The sequence below is a fragment of the Sus scrofa genome, chromosome 2, assembly GCF_054392235.1.
Source record: "Sus scrofa isolate SSC_HxYL_T2T_F1_AM1 chromosome 2, Sscrofa_HxYL_maternal_Yorkshire_Landrace_v2.0, whole genome shotgun sequence".
NCBI classification, from domain to species: domain Eukaryota; kingdom Metazoa; phylum Chordata; class Mammalia; order Artiodactyla; family Suidae; genus Sus; species Sus scrofa.
Window position 1 is genome coordinate 67422879 of NC_139384.1, and position 14727 is coordinate 67437605.

Genomic DNA, 14727 nt, shown 5'->3' on the forward strand with positions numbered 1-14727 from the left:
CTTCCACTTCCTCTCCCATCTCCACCCACTCTCTCCCAACCTTCTTCTCCCCCTGCTGAGTCACCAGAGTGACCTCCATGTTGCTAAATCCAAGGTCTCTTCCGGTATCTTCTGCTTTACCTCTCAGAAGCATTTCTCACAGATTATTCTTCTCTCCTTGAAACTCTTCCCCTTGGTTCTCCCCAACTGGCAGTTTGGATCCCAGTCTCCTTTCAGATGCTTGAGTTTCAGAATCTTTTCAGATTCCTGCAGCATACGGAAGTTCCCAGGCCAGGGACTGAATCTAAGCCTCAGCTGCAGCAACATCGGATCCTTTAATCCAATGCACCCAGCTGAGTATCAAACCTGCCCTGTGAAGCAACCAAGACACTGCGGTCTGATTCTTAACCCACTGCACCATGACAGGAACTCCTTCATCTGCTTGAATTCTAGAAGTCAATGGGCCTGAGCCTGGAGCCTGACCCCTCTCTACATTCTTCTATGGTAACCCCTTCGGGTCTTATGGCTTAAAGTGCCATCTCTGTGCCCAGGACTCCATCTTTATATTGTTCATCTCCAGCCTTAAGTCTATGTGCATGTACCAGCTGCCTACCTGATACCTCCTCCTGGGTAGCTCATAAGGCTCTAAGTATAACCTCATCAAAGCACAGCCCTCCTTTCCAGACCCTCCTCCCCCAAAACTGCTGCCTTTGTCTCCCTGTTGAAGTTAATGGTGTTTACATTTATCCAGTTTCTCAAACCTGAAACTAGTAGTTATCCTTGAATCCCCTCTTGCCCAAAAAATCCCACACCAGTTTATCAGGAGGTCTTGTTGCTTCCATGCCCCCAAACCAAAGCTCTGTCTACTTTTTATGTCCGCTGCTGTAACTCAACTAAGCCAGCAGCATTCCAGCTGTATAAACCTCCAGACTGGTGCTCCTGTTTCCATATTTGCCTTCCAGTTCCATCTTTAGAGACCAGCCACAGTGATCTTTTTAAAATGCAGTTCACTTAAGGATAGGCAAATAGCTCAATGAAATAAAATTGAAAGTGCAGAAATAAACCCACTCATCTAGGATCTGTTGACTTTTGACAAGGATGTCAACACCATTCAATGAAGAGAGAATAAATAAGTCTCTTCCACAAATCGTGCTGGGAGAACTGGATCTCCTTGCACAAAAGAATGAAGTTGAACTCTCAGTTTACACCATGGACAAAATTAACTTGAATGAAATACCTAAGTGTAGGAGCCAATCCTATTAAAAAAATCATTGGATGAAAACCTAGGCATAACGTTTATAACCTTGAATTAAGCAACAATTTCTTAGATATGACACCTAAAGCACAAGCAACAAAAGAAAAAAAGTTCCTGCCATGGTGCAGTGAGTTAAGAATCCAACTGCAGCTGCTCAGGTCGCTGCAGAGATGCAGGTTCAATCCCCAGCCCGGGGCAGTGCCTCAAGGATCTGGTGTTGCTGCGGTTGTAGCATGGGTCACAGCTGAGGCTCGGATTCAGTCCCTGGCCTGGGAATTTCCATATGCTGTGAGTGCAGCCATATAAGAAGTCAAGAACTTCTTTTGTGGCACCGTGGGTTAAGGATCCACCATTATCAGTGCAGTGGCTTGGGTTGCTGCTATGGCTTGAGTTCAATCCCTGGCCCAGGAATTTCCACATGCTGCAGGTGCAGCTGAGAAAAAATAAATAAATAAATAAAGTCAAGGAGTTCCCTGATGGCTCAGTGGTTTAAGGACCTGGCATCCCTGCTGTGACTCTGGTTACTGAATTCAATCCCTGGCCCCAGAATTTCCACATGCTATGGGCATTGCTCCCCCACCCCCCAAAAAAATCAAAAGACAACTTACAGAATGGGAGAAAAGATTTTGCAAATCACATATCTGATTAGCTTCTAGTATCCAAAATATATAAGGAAGTCTTATGACTCAACAATAAAAACACAAATAGCCCAATTTAAAGATGAGCAAAGGGGAGTTTCCATTGTGGCTCAGTGGTAACTAACCCGACTGGTATCCTTGAGGACGTGGATTCAATCCTTGGCCCCACTCATTGGGTTAAGGATCTGGCATTACTGTGAGCTGCAGTGTAAGTCACAGATATGGCTTGGATCTGGCATTGCTGTGGCTGCGGCTCCGGTGTAGGCCAGCAGCTGCTGCTCTGATTCAGCCCCTAGCCCAGGAATTTCCATATGCCACAGGTGCGGCCCTAAAAAGACAAAAAAATAAAATTAAAATTAAAATGAGCAGGAGTTCCCATCGTGGCGCAACAGAAACGAATCCGACTAGGAACCATGAGGTTGCGGGTTCGGTCCCTGCCCTTGCTCAGTGGGTTAAGGATCTGGCATTGCCATGAGCTGTGGTATAGGTCGCAGAGGTGGCTCAGATCTGGCGTTGCTGTGGCTCTGGCATAGGCCGGTGGCAACAGCTCCGGTTAGACCCCTAGCCCAGAAACCACCATATGCCATGGGTACGGCCCTAAAGAAGGACAAAAGACAAAAATGAAAATAAAAAAATTTAAATGAGCAAAGGAGTCTAAAGAAAAATGGCTGATAAACACATGAAAAGATGTACAGCATCATTAGCCATTAGACAAATGCAAATCATAGCCAGAATGAGATAGCACCCCACACACACCAAGGTGGCTATAGTAAAAAAGACAGTAGCAAGTGTTGATGAGGATGTGGAGAAATTGGGCTCTTCCTAAGTTGCTGATGGGAATGGTGTAGCCACTTGGCAAGTTTGACATTTTCTCAAAAAGTTAAACAGAATTACCATATGACCCAGCCATTGTCCCTAGGCATATATATATATATTTTTTTTTTTTGTCTTTTGTCTTTTTGTCTGTTGTTGTTGTTGTTGTTGTTGTTGTTGCCATTTCTTGGGCCACTCCCGCGGCATATGGAGGTTCCCAGGCTAGGGGTTGAATCGGAGCTGTAGCCACCGGCCTACGCCAGAGCCACAGCAACGTGGGATCCGAGCCGCGTCTGCAACCTACACCACAGCTCACGGCAACGCCGGATCGTTAACCCACTGAGCAAGGGCAGGGACCGAACCCGCAACCTCATGGTTCCTAGTCGGATTGTTAACCACTGCGCCACGACGGGAACTCCCCTAGGCATATTCTTACGCAAAAAATTGTATATGCTTGTTCATAGCAGCATTATTCATAGTAGCCCAAAAGTGGAAATAACCCAAATGTCCATCAATCGATGAATGGGTAAAATATATTCATGCAATGGCCATAAAAAGGAATGAAGCAATGAAACACAGCAGCTTGGATGAACCATGAAAACGTGCTATGTGAAAGAAGCTAGTCACAAAAGACCACATAGTGTATGATTTCCATTTATACAGAATGTCCAGAAGAGACAGATCTATAGAGGCAGATTAGTGGTTGCCAAGTAGGAGGAAGGGAAAATATGAAATGACTGCTAAGGGGAATGGTTTCTTCTAGGGGTGATGAGAATATCCTGGAATTAGATAATGGTGATAGTTACACATCATGAATTTACTAAAAGCCACAGATTTGTATGTACACTTAAGGGTGAATCTTATGGTATGTGAATTACATCTCAAAAAGAATCCACTAATAGATATGGAATTCACATCATGTGAATTCTGTAAAATCCTCCACTGCCTCCGGTATTAGTTTTCTATTGCCAACTATGACAGATGACCACAGACTTAGTGACTTAAAAAACACGCATCTGGAATTCCCCTTGTGGTTCAGTGGTAATGAACCCAACTAGTATCCATGAGGATGCTGGTTCGTTCCCTGGCCCCACTCAGTGGATTAAGGATCCAGTGTTGCCATGAGCTGTGGTGCAGGTTGCACACACGGCTAGAATCCAGAATTGCTGTGGCTGTAGCATAGGCCAGCAGCTGTAGCTCCAATTTGCCCCCTAGCCTGGGAACTTACATATGCCATACAGGCAATCCTAAAAAGCAAAACTAAATAAAAGACACACATCTAGGAGTTCCTGCTTGGTGCACTGGGATAGGCAGCATTTCTGCATTGCCGCAGCTGCCGTGTCATGTAGATCAAAACTCCGGCTTGGATCTGACCACTAGTCCGTGAACTCCATATGCCACAGGGCAGCCCAAAAAACCCCACAGATACGTTTATTATCTTCCATTTCTGTAGCTTCCGAGTCCAACGTGGCTCTCATTGGGCTGAAATGAACATGTTGGTAGGGCATTCCTTCTGGATGAGGGTCCGTTTCCTTGCTTTCTCCAGCTTGTGGAGGCCAACCTGCAGTCCTTGGCTCCTAGTCCCTTCCTTCCTCCATCTTCAAAGCCCACAACGTACTGTCTCTGACCCCTGCCATCGCATCTCTTTCGCTGACCAGAGATGGGACAGTTTGTCCACTTCCAAAGTCATGCGATTAGATTGAGCCCATCTGTATAATCCAAGTTAAACATCCCACCTCAACGTTCTTAACTTTAATCATCTGCAGAATTCTTTTTCCCTTGTTAAGTCGTTCTGAGGATTAGCATGTGGGCCTCTTTGGGGGCCATCCTTCTGCCAACACAATTTCCATCACAGGTGAACAAAAGCGAGGGTCATTCCACTGACTTAGATAAGGCTCTGCCTGTCAGCCCCATTTGCCTCTCTAACTTCCCTCCTTCCCCCACAGCATCCTGGTCTCTCTCTCTCTCTCTCTCTCTCTCTCTCTTTTTTTTTTTTTTTAATCTTTTTATGGCCACACCCACAGCATATGGATGTTTCCAGGCTAAGGGTCAAATCAGAGCTGTAGCCCCTGGCCCATACCACAGCCACAGCAACTCGGGATCCAAGCCAAGACTGCAACCTACACCACAGCTCACCGCAACGCTGGATCCTTAACCCACCGAGCGAGACCAAGGATTGAACCTGCGTCCTCACGGGTGCTAGTCGGGTTTGCTAACCTCTGAGCCATGATGGGAACTCCAGATCCTGGTCTCTTAAAAAGCCAAGTGTAGGAGTTCCCGCTGTGGCTCAGTGGGTTAAGAACCTGAACTAGTATCTATGAGGACTCGGGTTTGATCCCTGGCCTCGCTCAGGATCCAGCATTGCCACAAGCTGCAGCGTAGGTAGCAGATGCGGATCAGATCTGGCATTGCTGTGGCTGTGGTGCAGGCTGGCGGCTGCGGCTGCAGCTCCATTTCAACCCCTAGCCTGGGAACCTTCTTATGCTGCAGGTGGGGCCCTAATTTAAAAAAAGGGGGGGGGGTTTCAACAGAACTGGCAGACTCAGTATGGAGAATCTTTACTCTCATGCCCAGAATGACTCCCTCCCTTTCTCACCTGCTCCTCTGTCGCCTCTCTTTCAGAAAGCATGCTCTGAATTGCCATCGGATGAAGCCTGCTCTCTTCAGCGTGCTCTGTGAGATCAAGGAAAAGACAGGTAGGCTATTGAGAAGACACTTCCTATGTGGATCTAGGACCACAACAACCTCGCACCTTTGGTCCTGGCTCAGCCCTAACATGGGCTGTCATGGGCTGTCTTGCTTGTCACATCCCTCTCTGGCAGCAGATGGTCCAGATGGTTGTTTCTGCCTTCCTTGACAGAGCCCTGCCTCCTGGTGCATCCCATTCACTTATTTTGTAACTAGAGAAATACCATTGCCAGAGAGTAACAAGCAGCTGCATTCTAGCTATAAGGCCTCAGAAGCACCATGGCATTATGTTGTTTTACAAAAGGATCTAAGATGACAGAATTAGGAAAGTAGAATCACAATTTTATTTGCTTGTTTTAGGCATCCAAAGTAATCCCCACCAAAGCTTCTGCTACTGCGGAAACTTTTGTTTAAAAAAAAAAATCTAAAAAAATAAATAAATAAATAAATAAATAAATTAAAAAAATTTAAAAAATTTTAAAAAAATCTTTATTTTGGAGTTCCCCATCGTGGCGCAGTGGAAACATATCCGACTAGGAACCATGAGGTTGTGGGTTCCATCCCTGGCCTTGCTCAGTGGGTTAAGGATCCAGCGTTGCAGTGAGCTGTGGTGCAGGTCTCAGGCGTGGCTCAGATCTAGTGTTGCTATGGCTGTGGCATAGGCCGGCGCCTACAGCTCCGATTAGACCCCTAGCCTGGGAACCTCCATATGCTATGAGTGTGGCCCTAAAAAGACAAAAAAACAAAACAAAATATTCTTTATTTTGAATTTAGACTTTCAGAAAAGTTGAAAAACTAGTACAGAGGGTTCTCCTATACCTTTCTCACAGCTCTTTCTAATGGCAATGCCCTTAGAGCCATACTGCAATAATTAAAACCAGGAAACTGGAGTTCCCCGAAGGTGTATTGGGTTAAGGATCCAACACTGTCAGTGCTGTAGTTCAGGTGCCTGCTGTGGCATGGGTTCAATCCCTGGCCTGGGACTCTCCAAAAAATTTAAATTAAAAAATAAAAAATAAAACCAGGAAATTGATGTTGGTACAATGCTCTGTAATTGAGCAATGGGCCCTATTTAAATTTCCCCAGTTTTTGTCCTAAATGCCCTTTTTCTGGTCTGAGATCCTGCATAACATATAGTCATGGTGTCTCCTTGGTCTCCACCAATCTCTGAAGTTTCCTCCATCAATCCTCATCATCCACAACCTTCACACTTTTGCTAAGAACTGCTCAGTCATTTTATAGAGTGTCCCTCAGAATGGTTTATCTGTTCTTTCCTCATGATTAGGCTAAGGTTGTGCATCTTTGGCAGGAATCCCACGGAAGCGTTGTTGTGTCCTTCTCAGTGCATCATGTCGGAGTACATGCTGTCAATAAGTCCTATCATTGGTGGTGCTGACTTTGGTCATTTGGTCAAGGTTAATAACAATTTGAAGATAGTTTATAAGGGAAGCCACGGAATTCCGTCATGGCGCAATGGTTAACGAATCTGACTAGGAACCATGAGGTTGCATGTTCGATCCCTGGCCTCACTCAGTGGGTTGGGGATCTGGCATTGCCGTGAGCTGTGGTGTAGGTCATAGACGTGGCTGGGATCTGGCATTGCTGTGGCTCTGGTGTAGGCCGGCGGCTATAGCTCTGATTCAACCCCCTAGCCTGGAAACCTCCACATGCCATGGGTGTGGCCCTAAAAAGCAAAAAAAAAAAAAAAAGGGAAGCCACCAAAGAAGAGGAAGACATCATTGAAACCAAAGTCATCAAGAAAAAGGTTGTCAAAAAAAAAGAAAAATTCTGTCACTTGATTTCTTAGAATGAGTTGGGTTTTTGTTTTTGTTTTTGTTTTTTTCTGTCTAACCCATGGCATGTAGAAGTTCCCAGACCAGGGATCAAACCCATGCCACAGCAGTAACCCTATCCATAGTAGTGACAATGCCAAGCCCCTAACCCACTAAGCCACCAGGGAACTCCAAGGTTGGTTTTCATTGAGATCAATTTTTTTAATATGGTGTGTCACCTGGAGCTTGTGGAAAGTATGTATGTGGTACAAAAGTATGTTTCTTTCTGAACATGGTTTTGGTGCAAGATTGACAAGTATTTGACTTGGATAGTGGCTGAGAGCAGTGACAGGGTGAATAACGCTTTGCCTCTGACTCCATGACCCTAGCACATGACTGAAATTTTCTCTGTCCCCAGTCCTTCTCTGTGAATTGGGAACAGTAATAACACAACTCATCGTTATTGAAAATTGTGTGAGTTCATATATGTAAGGCTATGTGAATTATCTGGTGACTGAAAGAGGAATTCCCCTTTTTTTTTTTTTTTGGCCTGTGCCCATGGCCCACAAAAATTCCTGGGCCAGAGATCAAAGGGATCAAACCTGAACCACAGCAGTGACCCTAGCTGCTCCAGTGACAATGCTGGATCCTTAACTCACTGAGCCACCAGGGAACCCTGAGAAATTCAAATTAAAAAAAAAAAAATTTTTAGGGCCACACCCATGGCATATGGAAGTTCCCAGGCTAGGGGTCCAATCGGAGCTATAGCTGCCAGCCTGCACCACAGCCACAGCAACACAGGATCTGAGCCTGTCTGTGACCTACACCACAGTTCATGGCAACTCAGGATCCTTAACCCACTGAGTGAGGCCAGGGATCGTAACCCTTGTCCTCATGGATACTACTAGGATTGGTTACCGCTGAGCCACAATGGGAACTCCTGAGAAATTCAATTTTGAACCTACATTTAAGTTTCATCCAAATGCTTTAAAGATGTGATATTCTTTTCCTTCCCCACATTTTGAAAAACTTTTGTTGTTATAAAATATATATAAAATAAAATTTACCATTTTAACCATTTTAAGTGTACAGTTCAGTGGCATTAAGTACATTCACACCGTTGTACAGTCATCACTGCCATCCCTAGAACTTTTGCATTTTCCTAAACTAAAACTCCGTATTCATTAAATGCTAACTCTCCATTCCCCACTCCCCTGGCCTCTGGTACCTCCATTCTACTTTATGTCTTTATGAATTTGACTACTCTAAGTACCTCATATGAACAGACTTATGCTGTATTTGTCCATTTGTGTCTGGCTTATTTTACCTAGCATCATATCGTCAAGATTTGTGTTATAGCATGTGTCAGAATTTGCTTCCTTTTTTTTTTATTTTCTTTTTTTTGCCACACCCATGACACAGGGAGCTTCCTGAGGCAGGGATCAAATTAGAGCCATATGGATTTGTGACCTATGCCATAGCTGTGGCAACAGCAGATCCCCAAGCCACTGCCCAGGCTGGGGATCAAACCTGTGCCACCACGGAGACAATACTGGATCGTTGACCTACTGTGCCACAGAGGGAACTCCTGAAATTTGCTTCCTTTTAAAGGCTAAATAATGCTCCATTTTGTTTATCCATTCGTTGTGGGACATTTGTAAATGGCTATTGTAGCCATTACAATAGCTATATATAGCATAATGATGCTAATATCTGTGCAAATATCCTTTTGAGATTTTGCTTTCAGTTATTTGGGGTATATAGGCAGGAGTGGAATTACTGAATCACACAGTATTTGTATATTTAACTTTTTGAGGAACTGCCAGGCTGGTTTTTTCCACAGCAACTACACCATTTTACACTTCTAACCAGCAGTGCATAAGGGTTCCAGTTTCTCTATATCTTCTTCAACATTTGTTATTTACTGGGTTTGTTAGTTTTTATGATAGCCATCCTAGTGGGTGAGAAGTAGTATCCCATTGTGGACATGATTTTTTATACTTGTTTTTTTAATGACAGCAGATTTTGGGAACCATATTGGTTTAAAGAAATATCCCATTATGGAGTTCCCGTTGTGGCTCAGTGGTTAGCAAATCTGACTAGGAACCATGAGATTGTGGGTTCTATCCCTGGCCTTGCTCAGTGGGTTAAGGATCCGGCGTTGCCATGAGCTGTGGTGTAAGTTGCAGATGCGGCTCGGATCCCACCTTGCTGTGGCTCTGGCATAGACCGGTGGCTGCAGCTCTGATTCGACCCCTAGCCTGGAAACCTCCATATGCCGTGGGAGCGGCCCAAGAAATGGCAAAAAGACAAAAAAAAAAAAAAAAAAAAAAAAAGAAATATCCCATTATGGATCTTCATGGTGTCACTTCTTAATAGGTAGAAGTCAACATTTTATCAGTTATCTTTATCACCACTTTTCGTAAAAGCCAGCTTGTGATGTATTTCTGTTCTAATTCTTTTATCCTCCATGTATTCTGTAATCTGGAAGCTTATGTTCCATTTGGTTTACAAAGCCACTATAGCCTTAAGCGTCTACGTTTGTTCTCATATTTGTTTGTTTGTTTGTTTTCTTTTCTAGGGCCACACCTGCAGCATATGGAGGTTCCCAGGCTAGGGGTCTAATCGGAGCTGTAGCTACCAGCCTACACCAGGGCCACAGCAAAGCAGGATCCAAGCCAAATCTGTGACCTACACCACAGCTCATGGCAACACCGGATCCTTAACCCACTGAGCAAGGCCAGGGATCGAACCCGCAACCTCATGGTTCCCAGTTAGATTCGTTAACCACTGAGCCACGGCGGGAATTCCTGTTCTCGTATGTTTGATTGGGTGTATTTAACTTTACTTTGAAACAATCACAGATTTATATCCATGTTTTAAGAGCAGTGGAAATACATTTTCTCCCTGAACTATTGGAGAGTAAATTGCTGCCATGCCCCATGACCCCTGCATGTTTGAGCGTATTTCCAACAAACAAGGACAGTCTCTTGTTTACCCACAGGACAACTGTCACAGTCGGGAAAGGAACACTGATACCTCACCACCATGGAATCCTCAGGTCTCATTCAAGCTCTGCCGGTTGTCTCAATAATGTCCTTTATAAAGACAAAAAAGTCAAAATTTCAGACATCCTGTCGTGGCTCAGCGATATCGAACCTGACTATGATCCGTAGGATTCAGGTTCGATCCCTGGCCTCTCTCAGTGGGTTAAGGACCCAGCATTGCCATGAACTGTTGTGGTGTAGGTCGCACACGCAGCTCAGATCTTGCATTGCTGTGGTTGTGGCTTGGGCTGGCAGTTATAGCTCCAATTCAACGCCTAGCCTGGTCCATATGCCTCAGGTGCAGCCCTAAAAAAGCAAAAAAAATAAAATAAAAAATAAAAAATAAAAGGTCAAAATTGCATTTTGCATTTATCACATCTCTTTGGTCTTGTTCCATCTGTGACAGGCCCTCATATTTCCTTGACTTTCATGACCTTGACCATCTGGAAGATCACAGGCAGGACCCTCCACCTGGGGTTTTTTGTGGGTTTTTTTTTTTTTTTTATGGTTTTTATCTTTTCCACTCTAGTTGATCCTCCATCTGGGTTTATCTGGTGTGTCCTCATGATTAGATTTCCACTATACATCCTCAAAATGAAGTGATGCCTCCTCTCATGCAGAGGCTGGTCATTGGTGCCCACATTTGCTCTGTCCCCTATGTTTTGTTTTGTTTTGTTTTGTTTTGTCTCTCTTTCTCTCTCTCCTTTTTTTTTTTTTTTTAGGGCCGCACCCTCGGCATATGGAGCTTCCCAGGCTAGGGGTCCAATCGGAGCTGTGGCCACCAGCCTATGCCAGAGCCACAGCAACATCAGATCCAAGCCGCACCTGCGACCTACACCACATATGTTCTCATGTGGTTTTTTTTGTTTGTTTTTTGTTTTTTCTAGGGCTGCACCTGCAGCATATGGAGGTTCCCAGGCTAGGGGTCTATTCGGAGCTGTAGCCACCGGCCCTCGCCACATCCACAGCAACACCAGATCCAAGCCAAGTCTGTGACCTACATCACAGCTCATGGCAACACCAGATCCTTAACGCTCTGAGCGAGGCCAGGGATCGAACCTGTGTCCTCATGGATTCATTTCCGCTGAGCCATGACGGGAATTCCACTCTACCCTACTGGCGACATTAATTCTGATCACTCAAATGAGATGGTGTCTGCTAGACTACTTTTTTTGGTGGGGGGGTGGGGCATGCCCACAGCATGGAGAAATTCCAGGGATCAAACCTGAGCCACAGCTGTAACCAGAGCTACAGCAGTGACAACACCAGATCCTTAACCCACTGAGCCACCATGGAACTCCCAGACTTCTTTTTTTTCTTTTAGAGCGGCACCTGCGGCATATGGATGTTCCTAGGCTAGGGGTCGAATTGGAGCTACAGCTGCCAGCCTACACCACAGCCGAGCCACATCTGTGACCTACACTGCAGCTCATGGCAGCACCAGATCCTTAACCCACCGAGCAAGGCCGGGGATCAAACCCACATCCTCACGGACACATATCAAGTTCTCAACCTGGTGAGCCACCATGGGAACTCCTATATTTCAGTTTTTAAAGAGTGCAAATATGTTAAATTTAAGATTTCTATTATAAATTTAAGTGGAAATGTCAAGGTGGCTATTAGATGTATGATTTGAAGTGGAATGAAGTGTGTTGGCCAAAGGACTTAAATGTGGGCATATCTGTTTGTAGTTGCTATTTAAAACCTTATGTGACCTGCAGCTCACAGCAACATGGGATTCTTAATCCACTGAGGTGGTCCAGGATCGAACCCACATCTTCATAGATACTACTCAGGTTCTTAACCCACTGAGCCACAATAGGAACTCTCAGGCTTCTCCTTTTTAATGTTGCTCTTTTTCCCTTTGTAATAAGTGTTCTATAGGAGATACTCTGAGACTATACCTCATTAAATTTTCCATTTCTTCATTTTTGTATTTTGTATCAGTCTAGGTTGGTTGAGTCTTATCACTATCTGTTATTATCCTCACTCATTTTGGTGCTCAAATTGGCCCTGATTTGGCTAGTGTGAGCCCCTTCAAGCTGGCTGCATGCCCTTCTAACGTGTCACCATTGGCCTTTGGGTGCTCCTTTTGTTGCTGCCATAAAGTGTCCCAGGCTCGTATTCTTCCCTCTCTGCCCCGCCAGAGTCAGCAGTTTCTCCAGGAGTCCTGGCTTCCTTTAGAGTAGATTTTGACCTTGGATGTGCATGTTGCTAATGAGATGTTACTGCTCTGGTCACTCACTCTCAGGGCACAGAGCTAAGGTGTATTTGTGGTTGATACTTACATATGTGTACACACACACATCTATTTTTTCTATATCTGCATATATTAAAAACCATGAGTGCATTTCAACATCTTTTTTTTTTTTTTTGGCTACACCCACAGCATGTGGAATTTCCCAGACCAGGGATCAAACCTGCACCACAGCAGCAACCCAAGCCACTGAAGTGACAACCCTGGATCCTTAACTCCCTACACCACAAGAGAATTTCCATTTCAGTATCTTTAATTCTAGTTCAACATCACAGAGTTCATTCGATTTTTCTCTCTACAGATATTTAAAAATTTTTATTAGAGTTCCCCTTGTAGCTCAGTGGTAATGAGCCCAGCTAGAATCCATGAGGACATGGGCTCGACCCCTGGCCTTGTTCAGTGGGTTAAGGATCTGGCATTGCTTGAGCTGGGGTGTAGGTCGCAGACACAGCTCAGATCCCGCATTGTTATGGCTGTGTGACTCCTAGCCTGGGAACTTCCATATGCCGTGGGTGCAGCCCTAAAAAAAAAGACCAAAAAAAAAAATTTTTTTTTCTTTTATTGAAGTATCGTTGATGTACAGTGTTGTGTTAATTTCTACCGTTCAGCATAGTGACTCAGTTATACATATATATACTTTTTTTTTTTTTTTTCGTCTTTTTGCCTTTTCTAGGGCCGATCCCGCAGCATATAGAGGTTCCCAGGCTAGGGGTCTAATCGGAGCTGTAGCCTTGGCCTACACCAGAGCCACAGCAACTCGGGATCCAAACGGCGTCTATGACCTACACCACAGCTCACAGCAATGCCAGATCCTTAACCCACTGAGCAAGGCCAGGGATCAAATCTGCAACCTCATGGCTCCTAGTCAGATTCGTTAACCACTGTGCCACGACGGGAACTCCGACATGTGTATACATTCTTTTTCATAGTCTTTTCCATTATGGTTTATCACAGGATATTGAATATAGTTGCCTGTGCTATACAGTAGGACCATGTTATTTACCCATTCTAGATATAATAGTTTGCATCTGCTAACCCCAAACTCCCATCCATCCCTTCCCTGTCTCTCTCCAGATTTGTAACACCCATCTCTGACAGTAAGAACCACCTCAGCCACTGACTGTCCCCCACCAAGTCACCCTCACCCTCCACTGCAGATGCCCTCTGCCCTCCAGGGCTATCATGTCCCACACTAAGCTCCCACTCAGGTGCCTCTCACGGGTGTTTGAATGTCTAGTGGCCTATCTGGTCCATTCCTTATTTAAATTATGAGGAGCAAATATTGTGGCTTTTAGTAAACAAAGGTTGGTTTTGGGGGGGATTGTTTTTGTTTTTTTGAGATTTAAAGTTTGCCCTCAACCCCTCCCTGCACTCTCTTCAGTGCACAGTATGAACAGGATAAGCAGCATTCCTGCAACTGTATGAGTGACAAAATCTGAGAATCTTGTGGGTTGAAAGAAACTGCCCATGGGGGACACACCACAACTCCAGGGGCTGTGTATGCAGCTCCTGGAGACATTGGCTACAGCTACATGCTCTTAGTACCACTGAATTGTGTGATATTGATTCACCCTCATAAAAATCTCCCAGTGTTGGTGCCTCTCTCTGAGGTGTCCTGTCCCCCTGCCAGCCCCAGCCTGCTGCAGCCCCGGGGGTCAGGGGGCCTTTGGGGATCTCCCCATTGTTTCAACATTTGGCTCTCTCATCAGAGCTCCTTGGATATATGGGTCTCTGAGGTTTTTATCGACAACTTAGCTAGCAAAATAGGGAATTTAATAGTAATAAAAAGCTATTTTTATTTATTTTTTTAGCTGCAGTGTGCAGCAGCTTGATGTGGGATCTCAGTTCCCAGACCAGGGATCAAACCTGGCTGCATCAGTGCAAGCACCAAATCCTAACAATTAAACCACCAGGGAACCCCCTAAAAAGCAATTCTTAAAAGTACTTTAATCAGGAAGCTGTAGTTCTTCGTGGCAGCCCCCAGCAAGTTAGCCGCAGGCTCTCCAGTGTGACTCAAGGGCCCCAGGCAAACGGAGACACTACTGTCAGGCATAAGGTTCCAAGTAGCCAGAGGTGACCTCCCAGAAGGGGATGGCAAAGACCCTACCTTTGGACAAGGGTCAGTGCTTTTCTACACAGTATCTTTTCAAGATTCCAAATGCTTCATTTAGAGCTTCATGGTCACAGGGAAAAAATTTAATTTCTGTTTATATTATTTATGTATATGAATATGTGTGGTGGTTGGCACATAACAGTATGAAAGGCAAGTCAGAAGATC

The 14727-nt window shown here is 44.8% G+C and overlaps 1 protein-coding gene across 26 annotated transcripts in view; it reads left to right on the top strand.

Annotated features, from left to right (window-relative positions):
* The window catches only part of PBX4 (PBX homeobox 4), a 60223-nt gene that overhangs the window by 16318 nt on the left and 29178 nt on the right, over positions 1-14727 (top strand). For all 26 annotated transcript variants that reach the window (XR_014837378.1, XR_014837379.1, XR_014837380.1 and 23 more), the window contains exon 2: positions 5308-5381. Coding sequence is in view for 8 of the 26 variants with exons in the window: in XM_085012240.1 (XP_084868366.1) it covers positions 5308-5381 (74 nt within the window). In the remaining 18 variants the exon portion in view is untranslated. The remainder of the gene's footprint in view (positions 1-5307; positions 5382-14727) is intronic.